Here is a 25,567-nt window from a genome sequence, read left to right as displayed (position 1 = left end):
GTGACCAGGAAATTCTATGAGGCATTTCTGTCTCTCCTGCACATCTGGCTTCGCATTGTGGCGCAGGGCTGGAGCAAGAGTGCGCAGGAGGAAATAGCCCTCACTGATCCGATTGGTTATTGTGGTCTGCAGTAAAAGCAGATGCTTCCCTAACCTAACCCTTTTCTACTGGGAAGGGGATTGGAGATTGATACAATGGCAGGAAATGAATGAGGAAGTGTAAGGAGAGAGGCAATTATCTGTGCACGTCATTATGGCATTCATGCGAAGCCCTACAGAAACATTACTGTGACTGACGAATTTTATGCTGGCTGTGTAGCACAGTAGCACAGAGCAGCTGATGAATTAGTGGAAACCTCAGACATATGTTTAGGATTTGTTTCTGAAGGAGTCTGACCATTCAAGGCTCAGATGCCTGGAAGACCTTGGAGATCTGTAGTATTACCCTGGTATGATTGGACAGACTGAAAAAAAGACATAGGAGTGCTGCTGGTTAGGTTCAACATAAAAGGCTGTGCACAGATTGCATAAGTAAAGGAGAATGGGGAGCTTGTTTCTTGTGTAACAATGTTTACAGGGGAGAGCGTGGAGCTGTGATTACCTGTGAAAAAAAGACATTTACAATTCTCTACTGGTCTATACACTTTCCTTTTTCTTCTCCATATGCACTCTGGCCCCATATTCCAAAGAGCAGGGAAAACACTAGTTTGCTCACATATATGTAGATCTTTGAAAGACACAAAAAGCCCTCTCCTACCCTCTCCAAACCAGACCATAGCTTTCTATGAACCAAAGGAAGTGTGTACATGTTTCTGTGTGTGTGTGAGAGAGAGGAGATCTTGTCATCTTGATTGCAGTGAGATTTATGGCACCGAGTGAATGTGTGCTTGAAAGCTTAACTTTTCCTCCCTGGTTTGACTGTGCCACCCTGTAACGGAAATGATTTGCGTGCCATCCTCAACAGAAAGAAAACTAAACTGTTCGCCAGGCTGAGGAAAAAGATGAGCAGGTACTGGTATGGAGAGCAGCATTTCAATATGTGTTTGATTTAGCTCCTAAAACTGGAAAGGCTGTTGCTGGAGTCTTAACAGCCTGGCACGTGTTAACCCTGTGATGGGAGAGGGGTCTTTTGCATGATATGATATGTTGGTGGCCTGCTGGGTCCTGTGAGATCAATCTGTGTCTGGATAATCCCATTAACTGCTTGTGTGCCTGTTTTGAATCCTTGCTTCTTTTCGTGTCTAAGAAGGCAGTGTGAAAACTCAGGCATTGTCTGTTCAGTTGTTCTTGTGTGACTAAAAGTGTGGTGCTAGGTTTTCCATGGGAAATACGGGCAATTTTGGTTATTAACAACTTCTAGCTTTGCCTAGTGGGGCTTGCCTTTTTGAACAGATCTGAAATGCTGCATTCTCATTCCATGTCTGGCCAGGGAGGACAACAAAGCAGGTCTTTCAGAAGTACGGTCCTATCTACCCATTGCAGCTGGGAGGATGATGAGGTGGGAGAAGGACACTTCTGGCTTTACTCCTTACTTGCTCTGTTCTTGAGGATCCTCACTGTCTTGCTTCATCCATTGAAAATTTTGTGCAGGGCACAAGGAAAAGGAAGCCTGTTGTCAGCATCTTTCCTTTCAAGGCAGTGATGGCATTGAATAACTGGATTGCTGTGATGCCTAGAGTTTTACTATAGCCAAGAACATGCTCTGGAGCAAAGTGGGAATTGCCACATAATGGCATGGAAATGTCCTCTAATTGTTATTTCTGTTAGTCTCTGTGTTGGTATTTCCTCAATGGGGTCCTTATAAGAAGGAAAAGATTATGATTCTCAAGATGATGTTGTGCCAGCAATAAAAGCAAGTGCTGGTGGATTTGAATCTTAGCTTTTCTGATCCTGGCTTCCCACTGACTAGGGCAAGTCATACAGCCCTTCTCTTTGTCTCTGCTATGCATTCTTTGTAAAGTGGGGGAGTTGGAGGGTGAAGAATTGCAATTTCACAGGGAAAGCTGTTGGGCAAATCTTGATTTTAATATCCTCCAATGAGTGAAGGAATGTCTTGTGTTACTTTTTAAGGTTTTCTACTGTAGGAAAATGATGATTTGTGTACTTCTCTGGGTGTCTGTCTCTGGTCTTTGGTTGGGCCAGTGTTATACCTGCACCAGGCAGGAGGCCAGTATTTCCAGTGCTACAACAGAGAGGGAGCTAGTAAATCTCATCTTCATGGGTTCTAGACACAATGTCCTCCTGTTTTGCCCTCATAAAGTTCAGATGGCCCAGCAGTTAAGGTGCCTGACTAGGGCTGTGCTAGAGGTTTCTGCTGGGGTCACAGAGGAATGTGCAACCCGTGGTGCAGGGAAGGAGGGTCTGGGACTCAGTCATTCTTTGATCTGTACCAAGAATGACATTTGTGGCACTGTTTCGGCACGTAGGTCCTTTTTCCTCCTTTATCCCACTCGCTCTTTTTTAAATAATTTTCCAGCCTCCTTTGGTTCTAAAAAAATAACTTTTGGTAAAAATCCCTATTTAAACCTTAGCTGAGATGCCAACTTTTTTTACTTTTTAACTTAAGAACTTGGCAGGAGGTGACTGGTCTGTTTTTACCATATTGGAAAGTAGGCTTCATACTCTAACATAGGATTGTTACAAGCGCATGGGAACCCCATCTGCAGGTGTTACTGTGCACTTCCAGAACAGATGAGGCAGCCCCATGAGGAGTCTGGGAGCTCAACAGCTCTAAAGGGGCTGGAGGATTTTGGCTTCCCCTTTAGCTGCATCAACTGCATTAGACCCTGTTCCCAGCTCTCTATTTGGAGAAGAAAGTTGACACTCTCTTCCCTTCCCTGCCTGATATTCCTGGATTTGGCATCACTTCCCAATTGCTCATGGGAAGGAAAAAGAGAGAGTAATGACCTTTCTGTTCTGACTTGCTTTTACTGTGGTGCTCACGTTTGGTCAGTGGGGACGGTCCCTATACTCTTGCTTTTTCCTGTGCTTCCTGTAGCAAGCAGTCAGTTTGGAGCCAGGACTTTGTGTGGGCAGTGTGTGCTCCCTGGGGACCTGTGAAGGACAGAGGATCCTGGTGACAAGCTCTCTTGATGCTGGTTGCCCTGACTAAATGCGTGCAAAGCAACAAGTGCAGGAATGAAGGTGCCACTCAGGGTGGTTGGAAAGGCTCAGCCAAAATTAGCACTGGCATTTTCCTAGGAGGATCAGCCAACACATCAAAGAAGCTGTAAATAGTAGTGACTTAATGACAGATTTAGTGGGGAGCCCTCTCAGCCCTTGTAGGGTGATGGGAAGAAACTGGACTCTCATGTGGGAGCCTTTTACCAGTATATCTCCAAATTAAGTCACTGTCAGGCACTAGAAATAAGGCACTAAAAAGCTGTTTCATGGCCTTTAGAAAATAAGCCTGAACTCCTTTCTCTCTGGGAGAAGTGGCCTCTTCAGGTCTTTTGAAGAAAAAGCCTACCCTTATGTTGGTAGGCCATCTGATAGGCAGTAGTCCCAATATTCCCAGTGTAGTCTGGGCATTTGAGGAGTCTTGGCAGTCTAGCAGTAGATCACTGTTTCCTCCATCTTTCCCAAGGTGCTTTCAACTGTAGGGAAGGTAACATGTACTTTTCTTTCCCCAACTTTAGCATCAGAGGACATTTCCTGTCATTTTCTGCTGTTCCCTGGTGACTCCCATTTAGAGCAGGACTTCCTTACCTTTACCTTCCAACCATTACTTATTTTAATCTGCAACACAACCTTGTTAATTTTGCAGAATCTTTCATGCAACCCACTGTTTTGAAGTGATTTCTGGGGACTTCTAAGGAAGGACACTGTAGTCATATCCAGTAGAACCGAAGAGCTACCGGGGTTGGCATACATGTTCTTTAGTCCCTTTTCCTCTTCCTTTACCTCTTTTTCCCTTGGTGTGTGTGCCCCTGAGAGCTGCTGGCAGAGAACATGTTTGGGTTTTTGCATCATGTTGGTGTGCTGCTGGCATCAGTGTTGCCAGAAAGATCTGACCTGCATGTGGACCTGAGAACAGGTGCTTTGTGGAGAAATGTGGGGGTGTGGTGTGGATATGGGGAGAAAGTGGGAGGTGGGAAATAGATGAGGATGAAGCGAATGAAGTGGGAATGGGATGGGGAGCTTGAAAGCTGGAATGTTGAGCTCCCTCTGCTTTGGATGCTTGCTTGGAATGGTAGGTTTGTTGAAATGCCTTGCAGTCCCTTCCTTCTCTTGTTGTTCCCCTACTCATGAGTGTTTAGCAATGAGGCTATCATGCATGTTAGCCAATGATCACCACACCTTGGGCATCCAAGTGTGAGTGGATGTGTACATGTCTCGAGCCCTGGGCTCACTTGGGACAGAGCAAAGTAATAATCAACTTGATGTTCTCACAGAGCCAGGCTCTATGCTCTATGGCTCTATGCCAGCCTTTAATGTCTCAAGTTGTAGAAAAAGATCTGTTCCTTTCAGCCTTCTCCCAGGGCCTTTAACTTCGCAAGAACTGCAGTTTTATAAGTGGAGGCAAACAATATCACCCACTGTAGATGAGGTTGCACAACCCTTTTGCAATATTCTGTTATATTCTGTTTTCAGCTGTGTATAGCTTTGCCAGACTGTAACCAGTTCTGCTAAATATCCCTTACCAGTGTCTGTGCTTCTGCATGACTTGATATAAATTAATTAGTTGCTTTTTGGGGAGCTGAATTTCAGCCATGATGATTCAGCTGCTCCTGAGAATTAGGCTGGGAAATGGCTTTCCTTTTGTCCCTGTTGAAATTCTCTGGTAACCAGCTTTTTATAAATCTCTCATGATTCCATACTTTGAAGACTTGACACTTGGACAGGGCAAGCCCTTAGAGAAAGGTGTGTGCCTCTTCCCGTTCCTTTGGAAACTCTGCCCAAATCTGGCCAAGTTATGAACCAACAAATGCTGTTGGCATATGCTCCTTGCATCTTAATTCCCTGAAAAATCCTTCTTGACTGTGTGTCAGAAACACACAGTCAAGTCCTGGAATAAGGACCAACTGGAAAAACAAGGGCAGAAGGGGTTCATAATTGAAAACAAGGCTGGGGAGACTTTCAATAATAAAGAAATCTTTATTAGTAGCTTTTTCTTTGCTGTCTGGAGTGAACTGTGAGACTTCTGGCTACTCTGCTCCTCTTTCAGCTTAGCTAGTTTGTACCATGTAAAGGACTGTGATATTCTATGATTACAGCCTTAGTTCAGGTGTTGCAAATCTATTAGTCATAACCCATGCAGGTGTCATGTGCAGGTACACCACCATGCAGAAAAAGTCTTATCTGTAGAATTTAAAACTGAAAGAGCTGCACAGAATTCCTTCTACCATCTGCTTCCCCAGTATTAAAAGACTATAACTTAATGTCAGGCACTTACATTAGAGCCTAGCAGAATTAAGGATGCCTGTTTAGTTTTTATTTTGTTTGGTTTTCTGTGTCTGAGGCAAAGTATATCCATGCAGTAGGAATTTAGGGAGTAGCCTGCTGCTACTAGTAATGCTGCTGCAGCGTGTTGGGCTGCAAGTGACTCAGCAAGGATGCTTTTAGAGGCTTCAAATGTCTTCATCACATGTCTGGGCAGTGAAGCAAAGAGATAATGGAGGCCACTGATCTGTGCACATCTCTTCCTAGGCTTGGCTCAGACTTCTCTCTCTCTCTCCCTCTTTCTCCCTTTCTCCCTTCAATTCCTTCAGTGACAGCACCCCAGCGAAAGCAAATAAAAGCCCCTCGCCTCCACCAGATGGATCTCCCATCACCAGCCCTGAGACCAAGACTGTCAACCATGATCTGGAACCGTCCACTTTGGAAGCGCCTGGGGCAAGCATCCCCAAGTCACCATCTCAGGTAGTGTCTCCATGACATTGACCGTGTCTCTGCAGTATGACCGCTGATGGCACAAGCTCCGTGAGTCAAAGTCATCCATCAGCTGCCTTTTTGGACCTCTTCCTACTACTGAGCACAGAGAATATGAATGACTGTTGTTCTCCTTCACTGATTCCTGAGAGGTTCCTGACAATACAAGTTGCTTATTGGTCATCTCTAATTCATATAGGGAAGAACTAATCTGTCTTTGAATACCTCTACAGGGGAAAGGCTAGTGACACATTTTGCTGTCTGGTAGAATGGCCAAGAAGATCCAAGGAGGATAGAGTTGTAGCTAGGCAAGGAAGTTTGTTCTTTGCATTTTATTTGACCTGTGAAGTTCAATGGTCCAGTTTCTTCTCAAGAACTTCCGTAACTGAGGAACGTTCAAAGAAAAAAAAATTAATATTGATAAGGAGAACATCTGTACTTTGCATGTTTCACTTTAATCCCAAGATAAAATATTATGCTAAAATAAAGGAATTGTATTATGCTATGAACAGATTAGGTGGGTACCAGGAAGAAAACTGTCCATTATATGGAGCGATACCTTCCATGTGGCCTTTGTTAGTCCTTTCCTTGCATGAGAGATACCCAGCGGTGTCTTTAAAATAGCAGATGTAGCTCCTGCTACTCAGCATATAAAAACATTTGCTTCCTCTTCCCACCCCTCTATATCCCTCCATTGCGGAGTGGGGGAAATGCTCAGCAGACCAAAGTAGTAGCTACGCCAAGTTTATGTCTGGTGCCAGTCCTTGCATTTCAGTAAGTGGGACACAGAGGAATAGTCTTCCAGGAAGAATTAAAGCCTAGAGGGGTTCTGGCCAAACTGGTAAGAGAAAACCCATTACTTCTGAAAAGAGACGGGTGCAACCCAGAACTTCCTTGCTGTTGTCATATGTAGCAGTTGATTCCAAATCCAGGCCTGTGGTGCAGGCTGTCTCCTGTTTCTGGATAGCCCCTCACGACATTTTTCTCTCCACTGCATTTTTGAATTTCAGGATTATCTAGGGATAAAAAGGGGATGTTTCTACATTGGCAAAAGTTGTTTTCCAGTCTTGTGAGATGTGTGGATGTCTGGCGTTCAGGGTCTCTGCACTGCTTAGCATTGCACAGCCTAGAGCAGCTTTGCTGCCACCCTGGCTAGGATGTTGGAGTAGGGTATGTGTATGAGGGAGAAAGGATGTTGCATCCAGAATTGCCTTCCTGTTAGAGATTGGCATAACTTGATTTAAATTTGGAATAAGAAATCCTACAGTTTTACTGAGCTGTTCACTGCAGGCTTCACTTGCCCTGCCTGTGGACTTGTCTTGCCGAGTTTGGCTTCTTCCCTTTGCTATAAACAGTACACATAAGCCTTGTTTTTGCCAGCCTACAAGCGCTTTCTCATTCACTTGCTGCTTTCCTGCCCACAGGAATGGGGCTGGAGGCACCCCATGTCGAGCAAGCAGAATATTCCAGTGCAGCCTTGGCTGGAACCTTAGCTGGGCTAGAGGCAAGTCTGAAACGATATTTGCAGCTAATGCTGCCACCGCCTGGCAGCTCTTTTCCAACCTGTATTTAATTCATTATTCAGAGCCTCACTACAGTAAGAGCAAGATCTCCACTCCATATTCGTACTAGGTGCTAAGAGGCCGAGCTGGCTCTAGAGGGGGGGAAGACAAGGACAAGGGTTTCATACCTGGACCTAAGCTTGGTACGTGTATGGATAAAGTCTAGAAACCAAGTGTGTGTCAGCTTGCCAGCCAGCTGGAAAACACAAGTGTCTACTCTCTCAACAATTCTGACTGATATCTTCAGACTAATACTCAGATCTTCACAGGTGTTATTAATTTTGGCCTATGGGTAAGTGATTTATTCAAGGGTCCTCCTGGAGAGACTAGGGGCCTCATCCTCTGGGGCAGGATGGAGCAAAAAAGCAACGTGCAAGTACCGTTCTCTGGCCTCTACAGTCTGAAATACTAATGCAAAGGCTGTGGAGAGAAGGACAGCAAAACAAGAGAAATCAAACAAATACTAACTAAATTTTGAATTGTTCTCTATGCCAAAACCATATCTCTTTTACTCTTGCTGTTCTTTAATTCTCAAAACCAGCTTATTTCTGTCTTTTGGAAGAAGCTACTGCTATCAGGTCTCCACAGTAAGTAATTTGATGATAACACAGACTTCAGGGGTCTGTGAAATTTCAAAGGTCAGACTTCTGCTCTCAGTTACACCACTGAAACACTGCAATGACACTTTGAAACCAGTGCAACTAAGTTGAACTTGGAAAGGTAAAGCTCTCTGGGATCCAAGTCAGCAGAAAAAATTTAAAGGATTTCTTCTATGCGGCAAAGTTGTTTGTGCTTGATGAATTTCCAGGTATAACCTGACATCGGTATGCAATCCTGTTGTCTTTGAAATGCGGTTTTAGACTGCTGTTGGAGGTAATGCTGTACACTGTGGAAGTGGTAGTCTTCAAGGTGCTAGTGCATTGGAAGGGAGGAGACTATTTTGGAGAAATAACTAGCAGAAGTGTCAGGACCTTTTAGTTGAGTTTGTAATAGGAGCTTCCCATTTCTGCAGATGGTGGCTCTGTTCTGAGAATAGCTTTTCCCTGAGATTTCTGGTCCCTTCTTGCAACTGCCAAAGCAGGGGATTTTCAGGAAGGGATTGTTCTTGGGGAATACGGACACACCACCTTCTGCAAACTGAGAAGTTGGTAGTGAAAACGCTAATTTCATTATTTCCCCATGCCACCTATTTAGTGGAAAATGTGTGTTTGCATAGTCACTCACTCTCTAAAGTAGGTTAACCCAGTAGAAAACTGGGCATATCCATAGCAATCTGAATGAATGCCTTGTAGAACTCAGTTATATTCTGGAAGAGTGTGAACACAGGACTAGGAGATGGGGATTCTTGTGTTTCAGATCTGGGCCTCACATTGATATACTGGGTGCCTACTGGCAGAGTCTTGCTGCCTTGGGATCCTAGGTACGGTGAGAAGATCAAGTAACTGCAAAATATCACTGTAAATGGAAAGCATTGTCGTTGCTGAGCATTGCTGTGGTGCTGGGAACTTGTATGTCTGATTTGTTCCAACACAGCAGCAGCCTCTCAAAGTTTGATTTGGTCTAGAAATGATCATTGCAGGCTTGTGCACAAGAAAATGTGAAAAGGATGGGGATGAGTTCTTCTAGGACGGGTCTACCATGGCCTCCCATAGGGTTGTGGATGCAGTGTCAGGCTGAGCGTGAGTGGGTATTAGGATGTGTTAGAGTTGCAGGGTCAGACTTTGTTATGCTTTCTCTGGGATCTCCATTTGAGAAACCTGACTTTGTTAGTGTCAATGCTCATTGGTGAAACTGAGAGCAGAGTTGGGCCTCCAGCAGTCATGGATTCTCAGGAGTCTGAACTGTTATTGCCTAAAGCTGAAAAGTGGTAAGATGCTATCAAGACCTCATTCAGACCTTATGGTACACTGATAACAAGTGCACCAGAGAAACAGTACTGGGCAGATCAGAGTCTGTCCTCATGGTTACCTACACATCATAGGACAAATTGAGTCTGATCTGTCATTCCTTTAGATATGGTAAGTATGGTAAAGGGAGGCAGTGCTGGCCTGGTCTATTGAATTGTGTTCTCAGTAATTGATCTGTTCCCTCCCCTGTGGTTCTTTTGAAGGTTGCACATGCTTTAATTATGTATGCATGTACTGTCAATGCATATTAATTGTGTTACGCTTCTCCTCTGCAGAGGGAAACTTCAGCCCGTGGCTGAAGTGTAACTAATGATGCCAAACCTTCTCTGGAGGCGTATGGTTGTTTGTTTTTTTTGTTTTGTTTCAGTTGAGCCCCTCGCTCTTCCTCCCTCTCTCTTCAGACGGAGTTGATTGGACCCTGCTCTGTGCCTGTGGTTGTGATTTCCCCCACCTCCAGTTTTTGTGGCTAACCTGGTTCCTGTCTCTGGTTTTTTTGGGTGTCGCCATCTGTGCTGTGGCCGTGTGCTCGCTTGCATGCAGTTGAGGAAAGGGCCTCCGGTGCCTCCGCCTCCAAAAGTCACCCCCTCCAAGGAGATCAAGCAGGAGAACATCATCAGTCTGTTTGATGACAATTTTGTCCCCGAGATAAGTGTGACAACCCCTTCGCAGGTTAGCTGCTATGCCCTGCCTTATATTTGTCTACCTCTGAACTTTTCCTTTCTACCTTTCTTCTCTTTGGAGGTGTCAAGCCATGAAACCTGGTCAGGTAAAGGAGGAAGGCATGATCAACATTGGGTCTGAAAGGCAAAGGGAGGCTAACTTGGAGGGTAGGGTGGCTGGAAGGCAGCTTTCACTAACACATTGCCCTTTGAGAACTTTCGTTCATTGAAGAAACAGGAGAAATGAAACCGGTGAAGATGCTAGAAAGTAATCACTGCATTAATTCAGAAGCAATGCACATGGGTTGTGGCTCTCCTTATATCCCACATTATGCTCTCTCCAGACCCACTGATCCTGGGTGTGGATGAAGCATGTGTTTTTTGCTCTTTTACATTCCCGAGTGCTGACCCTGGCATCTGTGCCAGTTCTGAGAGAAGGCAGTTTTGTGCTCTCTCTGCCTTCGTACATGGGCTTTGTGGTTTAAAGCCCTGCACAGGTAAGGCCAACATGAATTGCATGAAATTCATTGCAGAGGATAGGTGCTTCCAGTTCAGATGGGCAGGACTGTGCCAGCTGTGAATTTGGGACTGCTGACACTGTCTGTCACTCTTTACCAGCCAGTGGTTCCCATCAGAATATTTTTTCTTGTCTTGTGGCACCTTTTGAAGCCCAGAAAAAGGAAAACCATTTTCAAATTATATATTTTCCTCTTTATCTTCCTTCTGGTTTACATCATTGCAAGAGAGGATGCCCAGGTGGGGAATTCTATGTTGGATCTATGAAAATGGCAGTCCTTACATATATAGGAGCCTGACCAGATTTCTGGCTGTATCATGAGATACCTGCATCTACTTTGTTTTAAATATATATATACACACATGGTTGGTTTTTTGGTTTTGTTTTTGTTTTTTTTTTTTTGCCTAAATGCTTGTTAAAGCACAAGTAATGTCTCTATAAATGCTCATCTGTGACTCGTTCTCTAACTTTTCCTTGCATCATGCTGCTCCATTGCCTTTGGTTTGCCACCTTCCACCCAGCTGCTGAGGAGCAGGGGTAGAGTGGAGAGGGAAGGAAGTCTGTGTCAGATTTTGCATTGCAATAAATAAAGCTTGCAGAGCAGAAAGATGATTTGACAGCAGTGTTGGAAGTTGGGGACCACAGGCAGTTGAGCAACTCTTTATCTTTTCTGTGCTTCCTTATATCCTGTATCATAACAGAAAACTCTGTCTGCCCCGTAGTTTGTATCATGTATTTCCATGTGAATGCCAGCCTTTTCTCAGATGTACTGTTCTGTACCTTATCAGTGCTCTGACCCAGGATGGGATCTGCTGTGACTTTCAATCAGATGTGGGTCTGAGGGAAGACTCTGGTTGCCAGAACAATATTCACTGAAGCTCACAACAGGCACTAGTGTTCAGTTTGTGGCCCAGGGCCATATCTGTTGGATGTTTTAGCTCCAGTGAGCTCTGGAAATCTGGGTAAAGTGTGCTGGCCCTTGCATGTAAGTCTTGATTGGCAGGTAGAAATGTTCCATGATTGCAGCCTTTGATGTCTCACTACTAAACAAAACTAAAGATTGGGGTTGGAGCCTCTCTGGTGGGTGGCCTGGATGTGGAGGAGTATACTAGAATGCCAGTTGGTTTTTGCATACTGGTCAGGGTTTATTATTGTAAGATGGGAGAGCTTGGTTCCCTGTCCTCATCCCTGTGGATCTCAAAAAGAGGTGTTCATAAGGGAAGGGAAAAACCAGAAGAGAATTACAGTAAGAAGAAACCAGAGGAGGTGAAAATGATGGTGGTGTGGGTTGTATTCACAGGAATTTCTCTTAAGTGGTGTCTCTTGCTACTTTCTAGGAGTTTTTTCCATTGTGGGGCTGTGATATAACTGTGGAGACCAACCTGCTGCACTCTGTGTATTGTTGGACAGGTAGCTGAAGCAGTAAGGCCAGTCAGTGGAAACAGGGGCAAATCTTCCTGGACTTCCTGGACAGAGTAGCTTCCTCTGACACTGAGTAGAAAGGAGTGACTTGTAGTGGTTAGGTTAAATCTAAAACCCAAAAGTGATAGTTTAGTTTGGAATACTAATGACTCACGTCTTTTTAGTGACTGTTTTGTTAACGGTAATCAGTGGATGTGCTATCTTTAGCTAGAGTGTTAATCAGAGTTATTCTGCTGACTTTGAAGAGATGAGCAAAGCTTCTTAAATTATGCTTTGCTAGAAGACTCCTGTGCATGTTTCTGGGATGTCCAGAAATGGGAACCATTGAAAACATTTTTGGATTGGGGAGTGATTGAAATCCCTTAACTTGAATGAGTTGCCACATTCTGTTGTCTCTGTCTTGCAAGGCAACTAGGAGCTTTGGGAGTTATCTCTGAGGTCTCTCAGAGTTTCTTTCCAGCAGTTTGAGTGGTTTTCTGCCTGGATCCATGTCCCTGAGATAAGTTGTATGCATGGCAGCTATTCTATAGGTGGCTGAGGGAGTCCCTCCTGGGTCTTCAGTACAAAGGTAGCTGGATGAGCTATGGGGAATAGACATAAAATAGAAGAGAAGCTCTTCTGAGTCATCAGTAGCAGTGATCCTTTTGATAACGGCAGGTCAGGTGCTTACACCATGTCAGCTCATTTGGCCAGATAGAAGGTGAATGAGTTCTGTGGAAAAGGCTCAGGTATGGTTTACAGTGGCACCCATGCGAACTGCCTGTGATTATAGGCACCAAGCAGTCAGGAGTCACATCAGGTGTTTGCGTTGCCACCGTGTCTTCTGCACTTGCAGCCTTAGCTCCTGGATATCACATACTCTCCCTCTATTCTCTGTGTGTGTGTGTCTAATGCTCATACTGCTTTTCTTCCTCACTGCTGCCAAGTTTGATGCCCCTGGGCCCTTCCAGGAGGGAGCCAGCCTGTTGGATCTGGATTTTGATCCCATTAAACCAGATGCCACTGTGGGGAAGACCCCCACACCCGCCTCCCAGGTTGGTTCATATCACCATTCCTTCTCTCTTCATAACCGACTTGTTGCCAAGTGTGGCATGACCTGCACCTCTGTGAACGATAATGTGGACCTGAGCTGTGGGTGGCTGGGCTGGATGCCCAGACCTGTGCCTTGCAGGTGGGCACCTTGGTCTTCTCTGCTGGATGTGTTAGTCCAGTGAGAATCAGGTGGCTATCATCCTGGCCACAATCTGGCACTAGGTGTTTGTGGGATGCTTGTCCTTTGCTCTGATGATCTACTGATTGACAACTCGTTCAAACCAATGTATGTCCCTCCCTGAATTAACCTTCTCTGTATGCTACATGGATTTGAACTGTTACTCTGTGGATGAGAATTCAACCTCTGTTCTGTGCTGCTGCTATGAATTGCTCTCAAAGGGATTTTTAATAAACAGACACTGATAATCTGCAGTTACTTAAGGTGAATAAAGCTGTAGATGGATATTCAAGTGATGTGAAGCCTTTCTTTTTCTGGATATAATATAGCCTCTGTTCATAGTTCAGAAGCAGCTTCTTCCCTGAGCATAGTGATGTGCAGTGCAGTATCAAAAAGGAAGACACCTATTTCTGGTCTTGCCTGTACCTGGTCCTGTCCAGTCTCAGAGGCAGCTGGACTGTGCTTCGTTTTATGTCTGAACTGCTGGAGGCTTTGAAGTGCATCCTGAATTTGGCTGTTGTCCTCCCCGAGACTTTCCATTTCATATGTATTGAATGGTAATTTTTTGCCTGCGGTTTCCATTAAAATTTGTAATAAACATAATTGGGATGTTGACAGTATTTCTCTGGCATCATCATGTCAGATAGGCCTGTATGACACAATTTTTTGTAGCAATAAGACCTCTTATTAGAGAGATCAAACATTAGGCATTTGATTCTTCTAAATTAAAATAGTGCATCTGCAAGTTAGTATCATAGCTTGATATACACCAATATGGCAAGCTACCATTTTCTGGAACTTTAAGTGAGCAGATTAGTATTTTGTGCCTTCTGGGCTGTTTGTTTTTTTATTTTTTTGTTTGTTTGTTTTTTTTTGGTTTTTTGTTTGTTTGTTTGTTTGTTTTGGTAATTGGGTAAACTGGTGCAGGATGTGAGTATAAATTTAACTTAAAATAGAATTATTTCTTACCCTTCTGGGAAGCAACAAATATTAGGCACTGAGTAGGTTCTTCAAAACTGTTCAGCAATAGTGTATTTGGTGTTTTAATGTATGTAGTATTAGCCTCAGAAGTCATTAAAAGAAAGAGTCTGAAATCAATGCTTTCTAGTGCTAACCACAGTACAAAACCTAGCAAAAGCCACGTCATCTTGAAAGCAAATTTATTTCCTTTAGGGTGGGTACTGTGGCAAAAGAGGTTAAGATATTTCAGTACTGTCCAAAGACACTAGTTGAAGTCTTTGTTCTGAAATCATACTGGCGTTATTGGGTGTGGATATATGGAAGCATATTTAACCCTGATGGACCACAAACTCATGAGGTGCTTTGGTTTGTTTCTTTTCTGGCTATGTGGTCTGCCACTGATAACTGAATGTGGCTTCACTGTCTCATTTAATACCAGATGGAGAAAAGCACCCTTAGTCAAATGCCTTGATACTTATATTTGAATATGCAGTCGGGAGGGGTGTATAAATTCAGGTACTAAAAGAATATTTTTAAAACATGCAGGGATAAGTGATGTTGAATGTGTATGTCGGCTTCAGTCTGATCAGCATCTGTAATGTTTGTACTCACTGAAATAATCATGTATAAACGTGTTTTATTTTTGTTGCTCTTTGACATGCTTAGTCTTTACCTTGGGATTTATGGGAGGTAAGAACTTCATATGGCTTTCACCTCATCATTTACTGTGCATGTGCCATGTGTCAGACATCATACCTGTCTCCTTTCCCTTGCTGTTTTTCCTTTTTGCGCACCCCAAACTGAAGTTGCTCTGTGTGCTGCTGACCCCACTTTTGCACATGCCGTGAGGCCTCAAGGACAGCCACATAATTGCAAGTGAGGACTGACACTCTGAAACTTATGTCTCCACCAGCACACAACCCCATTGCTTTTCCCTGCTAACTCACTCATCTTTCCTTTAGCATGATGCTGCGATGTTCTCAAACTTAATCCCACTGTGGCATCATCTTCACCCTCCATTCCCCAGTGTTACCTGTTGGTCTCATGTGCAATGCATAAATGCTTCAGCTGCCCCTCATCCTTACTGACTGTACCATTGGGTATACATACACATTTGGAATTATCTGTGGTGTTTGCTGTTTATTGACCACCATTGCCATAAAGGCTGATGTGAATCAGCTCAACTGATGCCTACACTGAAAAGTTAAGTGCAGGCCCAAGACTTAGCTGGCATCTGTCTCAACCTCAGCTTTGGAGCTTGCTGACAAGAGAGACCTTACATATGCTTTGCATCTGGACCAAAGCCAAACCCTCATTTATACCCTCTAGATATATTGGGCCTGGGAAGGTCTTAGATTGCTGTAGATTATCCCATTGGGAGATATTTCAAGCACAACTTCTGAGCCCCGCTGGACAAACAGCCAGCTGTGTGGACAGAAAACTCTTGATCTGGGTATTCAGACCTGCTACCTGCTAGCTGGCAACACTGTGGTGTAGATGTAGACACTTGTCCTTGGCTTGTGCTGGGGAATCTTGCCAATCAGCAAGTCCTGCCAACCTTTTCCTTCTTAAGGGCCAGATCACCACCTAGAGTCTGTACTTGGGAGGACATGAGTTAACCCTTGCTGAGAGCCTGGCCTGAAGACTCTGTGGCCAGTGTGCTCTCTTTCACGTGAGCTTGGGTCATGTTGAGAAAGAGGTTTCCTTTGTCTGTTTTATCAGCCATCAGTGTTTAACATCTGTCATTCTCCTGTATGTGCATTGTCAGTCTGTCTTAGTAAGAATGAAAAGAAGTCTATGTTTTTGCAAGGAAAGATCTTATGCCTTTTGAGTGGATGGGCAGGGGTGAGGTATGACTGTAGCTGATTATGCTGTTCTTACAGTCTGAGGCATAAAAAGTGTTCTGGGCAATTTTTTTTTTTTTCCACCCTGGGAACTGATTTCACTTCAACGACAATTTAATCAACTGGGGAATGTTACTAGGCAACAAATTCTCACCGTGCCAATTCTCACCTTGGCATACTATACCTGGCTAAAGAGCAGAGCTCCCTGTCGCTGGGGAATCCTCTTGCTCTTCAAGTCTACTGAAGTGGTTTTGCTCTAATGTTATTCTTATTGTTATTCTCATTCTAATGATGAGAGGAGACTTGTTGCATGGTTACATAGTCCCATATGCTGTGAGGTTAATAACTGCAGAGAATCTTGGATGCAGCAGAACTTACTTAGTTCTGCAGACTAGGAAAGTTGTATTTTTTGCGTATGATGCTGCTTTTGGAATAAGCAAAGCTTTCAAACCTGGAAACCGCAGTGAGCAATTCTTCCTCTTCTCCCCGTAGTATCTTTCCAAGACTCTGAATGCCTTTGCAGGTAGGCCTTGGGATGCCCACAGGTACACAAAATAGAAAAATAAGTAAGTGACATGAAAACACCCTTTATTGCAGTCCAGGGGATTAATTTAGGTTCAATTCATCTGGTTATTAAATGTCAGTTTTGCAAATTTGCTGATTTTAAAAAGAAAGCTCATGTTGATCTCCTTTTTACTTGGCCACATAAAAGCCACGTTGGGCCAGATAGACTTGGGTTGGCATCTGTCCCAGTTCTAGTTCTCCTGAATCCAAATAATAAGCAACTTAGGAATGAATCTAATTAAACAGACTAAGCCTTTGTAGCATTTCACCTGCAAGTGTTTACCTTAGCAGTACCAAAGCTGCTGTGGGAATCCTCTGCAGGATGGGAACAGCTCTGCTGTTCGTAATATTCTCTGGCAATATAGGCATGTGGACATAGTGATGGGGAGACATGAGGAATGATGTGATAGGAGAGGAAAGCATGTGTAAATGGCACCAGTGGAGCAGCTGAAGGTAAAATAATGACTTTTTGTTAAATCAAGAGTTTATTTTGTCTATATTACTGCTGTTATTAGAAAAATACTTGGAGCATTGAGCCAGTGCATAGCTAGTAGCCAGATGGATGTAGAGTTAAGGATTACCATGGTTGTTGCTTTTCACTGGGCTTTTGTAGGGTTAGAACTATGAGAATTGCAGTATTGAGAAATCTGGACAATGCCTTGTTTTGCATGTGGTTGTGTTCAAGGGTATGTGTGTTGTGGTTTAACCCCCGCCACTGAGCACGACATAGGTGCTCTCTTGCTCCTTAACCCTGCCCTGGTGGGATGGGGGAGAGAACTAGAATGGTAAAAGTAAGAAAATTCCTGAGTTGAGAGGAGAACAGTTTAATAATTAAAATTATAATGATAGTAATAATTTTAAAATCATAATGAAAAGCAAAATAACAAACAGAGAAATAAAACCCAAGAAAAACAAGTGATGCAAATGAAAAACTATTGCTTACCACCAACTGACTGATGTCCAGGCTTTTCCTGAGTAGGACCGCCAGCCAGCTTTCCCCCAGATTTATATGTTATATGGAATATAATGGTATGGAATATCCCTTGGGTCAGTTGGGGTCAGCTGTCTCGGCTATGTCTCCTCCCAGTTTCTTGTGCACCCCCAGCCTGTTTGCTGGTGGGGTGGTGTGAGAGGCAGAAAAGGCCTTGACCTTGTGCAAACACTGCTTAGCAACACCACTGTGTCATCAATACTACACTCATCCTAAATCCAAAGCACAGCACTATACCAGCTACTAGGAAGAAAATTAACTCTTATCCCAGCCGAAACCAGTTCGGTAAATGTGTTTACCAAATGTATGAAGCATAAAGTCATGCTAAAGCTGGTTTATTCACATGTATTAAAAATGGTAAATCACTCTATAGTGATCTATTGTGCAAGTATAAAGTAGGTATCTGGTTAGATTCTGCAGAGGCATGTGTGCTATCACGTATAGAGAGCAAATGGATACAGACTGCAAATTTGATGGGTTGCAAATTAGATCCCTGAGATTCTTGTCAGGTGTCTTCCCAGGTGCTTCTTGGCTGGTCTCCCAAGGGGCTGATCTGCAGCGTGATTACCAGATCCAAGTTATTTTCTGTGTTGTTGAAGTTTCTGGGAGGGGCAAATGAATATCATTAGCTTTGTATTAGAACAGAATTAGCCTGACTTCAGGCAAGGGAGAATAAGGACTTGAACCACTGGAAATGTATCAGAGGTATTTGGCTGGATTTTTGTACACAGAATCTTCTGTCCCTGGGCTTCCTAGAACAGTCTCTGCCAGGCTGTAATTTGTAGGTGATGCTGAATATTTCTCCCTAGTCGTGGCAGCTTTTGTGCATTAGAAACTCCTCTCCCCACGAACACAAATGCATGCACAAGCCATGTGGAATATTCGCAGCAAATTCTTAGTAATAAAATATTCACAACAGAATCCAAATTCATGACTCCTTGGGTCTATCAAAAATAAAATTGGGCGAAACCAGTTTTCAGTTCAGTTTGATTCAATGCTAATGTCCATGCTGGGTCCAGACTAATTTCCATATCTGGAAATTTCCATGTTCTTTTGTTTCTAAGAGTATGCAAAGGTTTAAATATTCCTTGATTGTTCATCCTTGGAAATGGGCTATTGAGAGAGCGTCATCCCTTGGTGTGCAAGAATAGATACTGTTAATGTGTAAGGTAGGTCTGCAATTTAGAACGTGAGAAGAAAGATGTGCCCAGGATTTTTAGTGTTTCATTGATTTCCTCCGGAGTATCGCCTGCTACATGGCTGAAGTGGGGGGAATGCAGGCTTTACTGTCATTTCACTGGGTGGCAGAGAAACAGGGGACAGAAGGCTAGCAAGACCGTGAGGTTTCTCACTTATTTGTCAGCAGATGGCAGCAGTCAACAGCATAGAGCACTTGGACAGACTGAGCTACACTTTTCTGTACACACTCGTAGCTGCAGTGAGCGTAACTTTCCACCTGGATGACTTTTGTATTGCAGCCTGCAGAAGCAGCCCATGCCGGAGCTGAAGCAGCTGGATCAGAAGCAGCAGCTGGAGCTGAACCATCTAAAACTGAGGCTGATTCAGGATCGGTAAGCACCTCAAGGGACAGCAATTCCTTTTCTCCATCACATCCCTTTGTCATACAGCAGTTGCATGAGGCTGGGCTGGGAAGAGACGTGTGGCTGCTTGGAAAAACACATTCCTCCCACCCCAGCAGTTAGAGTGCTCTTATTCAGAACCAGGCTTAGCCATTGCATTTTATCTGCTGGAAGGTTCATAAAAAGAACTTCCTTCACCCATGTTGTGAAGCAAGCTCACAGCCCATGCTGTCCTATGCATGGACATTCCTCCATGCTTGCCATTAACTTCACCTATCTTGTCCTCTGGATTCTGCCCATGTGTCCTGAATATCCAGGGCTCCTTTCTTTTCCTGACACTTTCACTTTTTTAGGGGTCTGTAGTAGGCCCCATCTCCAGGCCACTTGGTTCCTACTGGCTGTCACATTTGAGTTGTCTGTTTCACGAGGACTTTACAAGACCTGTGTCATGACTGCAGCAGATGGGAATTGCTGGGCACTATGGTCCCAGAAACAACTCTTAAATCTGTTCTGCCCTTCTGCAGCCTTAGGCAAAACAAGATGATGTTCACCTCTCCTGTTTTCTCACTGCTGCCTCTGCTGTCTTTTGGAGTGTTTTGTCACTGACTGATGTGCTGGGAAAATCCCCTGAAGCCATGGGTGGGTTTGGGGTGTGGATCTGCCACGGTAGACTTGGTACTGCAGTTTTGGATGGATTCTCTTTTCTCAATGGCTTTTTTTCCCCTTCCTTGGTTGTTGCTGCCTACCAGAGCTCTCTGCCTGCTGTTGTTGTGGAAACTTTCCCTGCTACTGTCAATGGCACTGTGGAAGGAGGCGCTTCATCTGAAAGAGCTGACATGCCCCCAGGATTTCTATTCAAGGTGAGTGCATGGTGATGGTGCACAGAGTTCCTGGCAATTTTTTTTTTTTCCTGTAATGAATCAACCGCTTTCACTCAGCATGGCCATGGACTAGGCCACATTAAAAGGGAAAAAGGAAGTTGAAGGAGAGATACACCTTCCTCTCCAGTAGCCCAGCTTTGTGCAGTTCCAGGTGCTTCAAATGACTGTAGTAAGAGTGTCTAAACATCTGGCCGTGCTGTATAACAAAATCCCTCCTTCTCTCTGCCATAGTTATTTCTGTTTCTGGTGGTGAAGATCCAGATTGATACTCTTCCCTATGTTTCCTCTCCCTGCTTGCTGTGGCACATGGGAGGCTATAACAATACTCTTGCAGTGCAGCTGGTAAAAAGAAAACATGGTACCGTTCAAGTGAATGCAGGCTTTCTACCCTGTGAGGTTTTTAGGCCCATACCATGGGAATTCAACCCTCCTAAGGAAGGACAGGGAAGCGCTGATGCATAGCACGTTGAATGAGACTCACCAGGGTGCCCTCGTGGCAAAGGTGAGCTGCATGCCAGGCTGTATGAACAAGCATGTAGCCATTAGGTTAAGGGAGTAGTTATTCCCATAGCTGTGGCATTTGTGGTCCAGGTTTGAGCTGTCTTGAGCAGCATGTTGGATCAGATAGCCTTCAAAGGTGCCTTCCAACCTGAATCATCCATTGAATTAATGAAGTGGAAAGCCTTGTCACCCATTACAGAGCTGGGTGAGAGAAGGCTGGCCCTCACATAAAGTTTTCTCTCCTCTCCTCATAGGTCCAGGCCATGCATGATTACACGGCCACCGACAGTGACGAGCTGCAGCTGAAGGCTGGGGATGTGGTGCTTGTGATTCCTTTTGAGAACCCTGAGGAACAGGTGGGTGGGGAAGACAGGGAGTGAGCCTGGGCCAGGAGGAGCCAAGGGGATTTCCAGAGCTGCTTCTTCCTCCACTAACAGTCATCTCGCTGGATGTAGAGCCATCAGTTTGTGGCTGGGAGCTGGCGCGGGGGATGGTTGTCCTTGAGCTTGAGATTGGCTTCCTGCTGCAGAAGGGAGGACTCTGCGTGTTATTGGAAAGTGGAGACACTATCCCGCATAAAGCATGTGAAATAGCCATGGCTTCCTACCCCTGTCAGGCATTTGAGCCAATAGAATGGCTTTCTTGATCAGGGAGCCCAACAGAGCTCATATTTTGCCTCCTCACTCCTCCTAAGCTTGATGCATTCCCTGTGACTACTGCAGTGCAGACCGTGGTATTGTCAGGAGTGACCCACAGCTTATGATGATATTTTCTCCCCTTTTGAGAAATGCTGGGGCTCTGAGAAAGCAGCTTGCTGTGGATGATGCCGAAAACTTCAGCATAGCAATGGCTATTTCAGAAAGAGAGTGTTGGTCAGGAGATGGCAGCAGAATCAAAGGCTGGAGCAGGTTGCTTAAGCTCCATAGAACAGTCTCACGGTCCATCTCAAGCCTGAATTTAATTGTTGAAGTTTTTCTTTAAGCTGTTTCTAGATGCTTTGAGTGAATCCTTCTCACTTGCTGTGTTTGAGGGCTTCCAGCTGATAAAGTCTGCAGCAGTTTTACTACTTTGGCTGAGGGAGGCGGTGATTTTATGAAATTCATGCTCATGTCTCTAGGTTTTTGTTCAGAAAAGGAAGGGAATTCCCCAAATTGATTCAGTAGTCACCACCTCTTTGGGTTTGGCCAAGCCCTGACAAGATCTAGATCCTATGAGGGGTAAAGGGAAAGTGATGTAGTTTACCGGCCACAGGAGATCCTCCTTGTGGTTCAGCTGTAGGCTTTGAATTACGAAGGCAGATCTTGCTGCTGCTTGTGAAATGGGAACTATAATGTGTCAGCAGTTCCAGCAGAGCTAGGTGCTCTGGGGAAAAGGGTTTTATGGGGAAGAGGCAGTGATTTCTTCTGGAGACAAAACTCTTCACTGAGTAGGTCTGCCCGGCACAAACATTCGTGAGCATTCCTTTCTCAGAAAGCTTTCTGGATGGGAAATGAGTGGCAGCTCTCTAGTTTCTGTGGCAGGAGATGGCATTTGTGGAGCAGAGTTTTTCAACGCTCTATGTTTGCACTCTAGCTGGATGTGGGTGCAACAGCCATGAACTCGAGACTCTCCAAGCTGCAGAGGGTGAGCTCTGAGTGTGCTAACATGATGCTGTAGCTGCACTGAAGCCCTCTAACCCTCCTACGGTGTATCCTGTGCTACAGCTCATTTCCCTAACGTAAACCATACCCAGCCAGAAAATGACAACTGTTAACATGTGCATGAACTGTGCACGTGATTGGGGGAAGCTTAGGATAATAGAATGTGAGCCATGTCCCCATCTTGCAGCTTAGGTGTCAGTTTGTGGGTACATCAGCCAGGCCTGGATTCATCTCTCTTGACTGAAGAAAGGGTTGAGGGCAGCACTGCTTCTAAGTTGGCCCTTCATGTGACATGTTTTAGAATTGGCAAGGATCAGTCTCGGTCCTTGTGTCTAATCCCTACAGCTGAAGAGACCCTTCTAGCAGGATGCAGTAGGAATGATATATGCTGTATGGCACAGATGCTTTGTGCAAATGGATGAGCTTTTGTGCTTGCTGTGCTGTGAGCTGGAAGCTGCCTTCCAGACACTTGGGCCCAGTGTCTTCCGCTTAGTTGTTTGTCTTCCTGATTTATGGCATGTCAGTTCTTCCGCAGCCCCTGCAGCTGGCTGCTGCAGATGGGCTCCCATCTCATGCCATTCCCATGGCATCCCCTGAATGCTCAAATCTAAGGTAGCCACAAGGGCTGACTGACCCTGCAGACATCGTACAGCCTGCAAGGAGGAGGGAACTCAGATACAATGGCTGGTCTGAGCTGCTGCCACATGAAATGTGCAGAAAACAGGAGAAGAGGGCAGAAGCTGTAAAATGGCAGTGGAAAGCAATATGTGCCACATGGATCACCCCTGGTGAGGGCTGCGTTGCTCCTGCACTGCAGATATGTTTTTAAACACATGTTTTAAGGGAGGTGTTGCTTTAGCCATGGGTAAATGCCCAGGTAACTCTTAGTAGTTACAGGAGAGCAGAACTGCCAGAAAAACTGTGTAAGCCACACACATACATGCCTCATTTCCCCACAGCTTAGACCATCTGGTTGCCTGAGCTTTTGTGCCCTGGCAAGTTATGCAGTTGAATGTGATAACATACCTTTAAATGAGCCTGGTGCATGCTTTGCCCGTGGGAGTGGATGCACAGCAGCTGGCTGAGTTTGAAGGCAGTGGTCCCCCATGCAGGTCTCTTGCCTCATGCTGCAGTCTTAACCCATAGGCTATCCCACTGCAAATGACTCACAAGTTGGTGTATTTGTGTGCTAAAGGGAAGCTTTTGTGGTAGCAGCTCCAAGGCATGCAGAGAATAGGGTGGTTGCACGCATGAGCTGCAAGCAGTGCAGCCTTTTCATCTTGAGTATCTTGTCTCCCTCACGTGCTTAGAATGTAGTAGAAATCTCAATGCTAGACACCCTGCAGGCAGAGGGTGGGAAGGCTAGTTCTCCCCTGAGCAGGTTCTACCAAGCAGGACTCCATGTGCCTCACTGAAAATTCTTCAGTCCTGTTTACAGAAATTTGGTTTGTTTTGGATGACCCTTGTGAGAGACTTTGGGTCTTACATCATGTGTAGTTCAAGTTTGGGAGTTTTGCCAAACTCACCTTGCATCAAGCCCAAGAGACTGATGGGTTTTGGGAAGATAGATTTCACTCCTCAGCTACAAATTCTCATAGTCCAGAATTTCAGCATAGCAAAGAAGACTCATTTTGCCTGTACCACCTCTCAGAAACACTAAGCATCCACGAGCCCTGACTGGAGCAGGGGATGAGCACCTCCAGGGAATGATTCATCCTTTCCAAAGACCTATGGTCGAGGTGAAAGCGATGAATTGCACTGTGGAGGTGCCTTCCTCTTTTGTGAGTATGGAGAATGCCACACCCCTCGTTGCAGATTGTGAAAGGTAAAATAGGTGATTCTCATCCTGTAACTGTAGTGCCTTTCTTTGGCAGTATCTCTCCTCCTTCAATGGGTATAAATGATGACATTGCTAATTGTTTACAATTTCACTGTCTCTAGGCAGTCTGGGTCAGATAGGAGTTTTATTACCAACTCTGGTGGGATGTAGCTTTTTCTCTGTTTAAAAGGAATAAAAGCATTTTTTCCTTTTCCCCTATTCTCTTCCTGGATTGTCTCCAAGCCAAATACAAGCATGGCTTTCATAATGCCTTGACACCTCCTTGGCCTGCACTCTGTAAGAAAAATCCCTGCTCACATCTATTCCTCAGCGTCTGATCTCTGTCTTCCCCTCCAGGATGAAGGATGGCTGATGGGCGTGAAGGAGTCTGACTGGATCCAGCGCAAAGAACTTGACCAATGCCGAGGGGTTTTCCCTGAGAATTTCACAGAGCGGGTGCAGTGAAAGCCCAAGCCCACCAGCCACATTTCTGCTGGAAGAAAGCAAGTTTTCTGGTAGATAATTGAAAAAGAATGGTGAAATGAAAAGAAGAGAGAATTTTAAAGGAACAGAAGCCTGGAAAAAAGTCAACTTAAAAGGGTGTGTTCTTCTCAAAGGGCAAGGTTTCAGAAGTAAATTGAAATTCAAAGTGTTACCAAAATATATGCGTATTAATAATAATAAGGCAAGTCAAATACCCTCTTCCCCCTTTGGTTTTAACAGCATTTGGATTCAGAGGACTGATGCAGAAGCAACTCAGTGGTTCTCTGAATACTGCGTTGACTGAATTGGTGAGATGTCAGTCTGACCCCTGGAAAGGCAGTATTTGTCTGATGGCTTGAGAATAGAAGCTGCATTTGCTCTTGGGTTGGTTCATCTGTTTTGTCTTGAAGGTGGCTTGCATGGCAACCATAAAAATTCAGCCTTTCAAATGTGTTCAACCTACAGTAGGCCAAACTTTCTGTTATGCTGTTGAAAAAAAATATTTAGTGTATACTGTTCACCAATACAATGTACGTGTGTGTGCGCGTGTGTGTATTTTATTTTCTTCCTTTAAAAATAATGTTACACAAGCTGTGATTCTATACATGTAAAGACAGAAGAAACTACATGGAAAGTGCATGGAGAAGATGAAACAAGTGAAGCTGTGCTCAGTCCAGAGGTCTTTCAAATGCAGACACCTGAATTCTCATAGTGGTATTGGCCTGTGAAGTGCTAAGAAGAGTGGGCAAAGTCAAGAGAAGAAACAAGACAAAACAAGCAGATGCCATTTAGATGGCTCTGAAATTTAGGAGACGGGATTCTCTGCCCCCTAAACCCTGCAGGCAGTTTCAGAAAAGCTTAGATTCATGTAGATGAAAGATAGCTCTAAAATCTGTCTGGTTTGTAAATTTGCTTTTAAAGAAAGATATAAGGGAAGACTTCCCTTCCCCCCCTCGCCCCCAGCCCCCTCGCCCAAAAGAATGCTTAAGAAAAAACACTGAGGAGGAAAAAACCAATTTGCTTTCTGTGTTTTTAATTGGCATTATTTGTGGAATTGTAATTCTTATTTTCCTTTGAAGAATTCTGTAAGTGAAATATTGTTAGATCAGCTTTCTCCAGTGCTGTGCTGGTGATCAAGTTAACTTCTATGAAAACT

The 25,567-nt window shown here is 44.5% G+C and overlaps 1 protein-coding gene across 6 annotated transcripts in view; it reads left to right on the top strand.

Moving 5' to 3' along the window:
- The window catches only part of BIN1 (bridging integrator 1), a 92,525-nt gene extending 67,486 nt beyond the window's left edge, over nt 1-25,039 (top strand). Inside the window, exons 11-18 of one of the 6 annotated variants that reach the window (XM_010020495.1) lie at nt 5,712-5,862; nt 9,881-10,009; nt 12,865-12,972; nt 14,775-14,798; nt 18,986-19,078; nt 19,837-19,947; nt 20,724-20,825; nt 24,286-25,039. In XM_010020495.1, coding sequence (XP_010018797.1) covers nt 5,712-5,862; nt 9,881-10,009; nt 12,865-12,972; nt 14,775-14,798; nt 18,986-19,078; nt 19,837-19,947; nt 20,724-20,825; nt 24,286-24,393 — 826 coding nt within the window. In that variant the 3' untranslated portion in view covers nt 24,394-25,039. Of the gene's footprint in view, nt 1-964; nt 1,010-5,711; nt 5,863-9,880; nt 10,010-12,864; nt 12,973-14,774; nt 14,799-18,985; nt 19,079-19,836; nt 19,948-20,723; nt 20,826-24,285 lie in introns of all 6 variants that reach the window. The other 5 variants (XM_010020496.1, XM_010020497.1, XM_010020498.1 and 2 more) reach the window with 5 other exon arrangements.
- Nucleotides 25,040-25,567: the final 528 nt, after the last annotated feature.

This window comes from Nestor notabilis, unplaced genomic scaffold, assembly GCF_000696875.1.
Source record: "Nestor notabilis isolate BGI_N333 unplaced genomic scaffold, ASM69687v1 scaffold12348, whole genome shotgun sequence".
Lineage (NCBI taxonomy): Eukaryota > Metazoa > Chordata > Aves > Psittaciformes > Psittacidae > Nestor > Nestor notabilis.
This window is presented reverse-complemented; position numbering and strand designations above follow the sequence as displayed.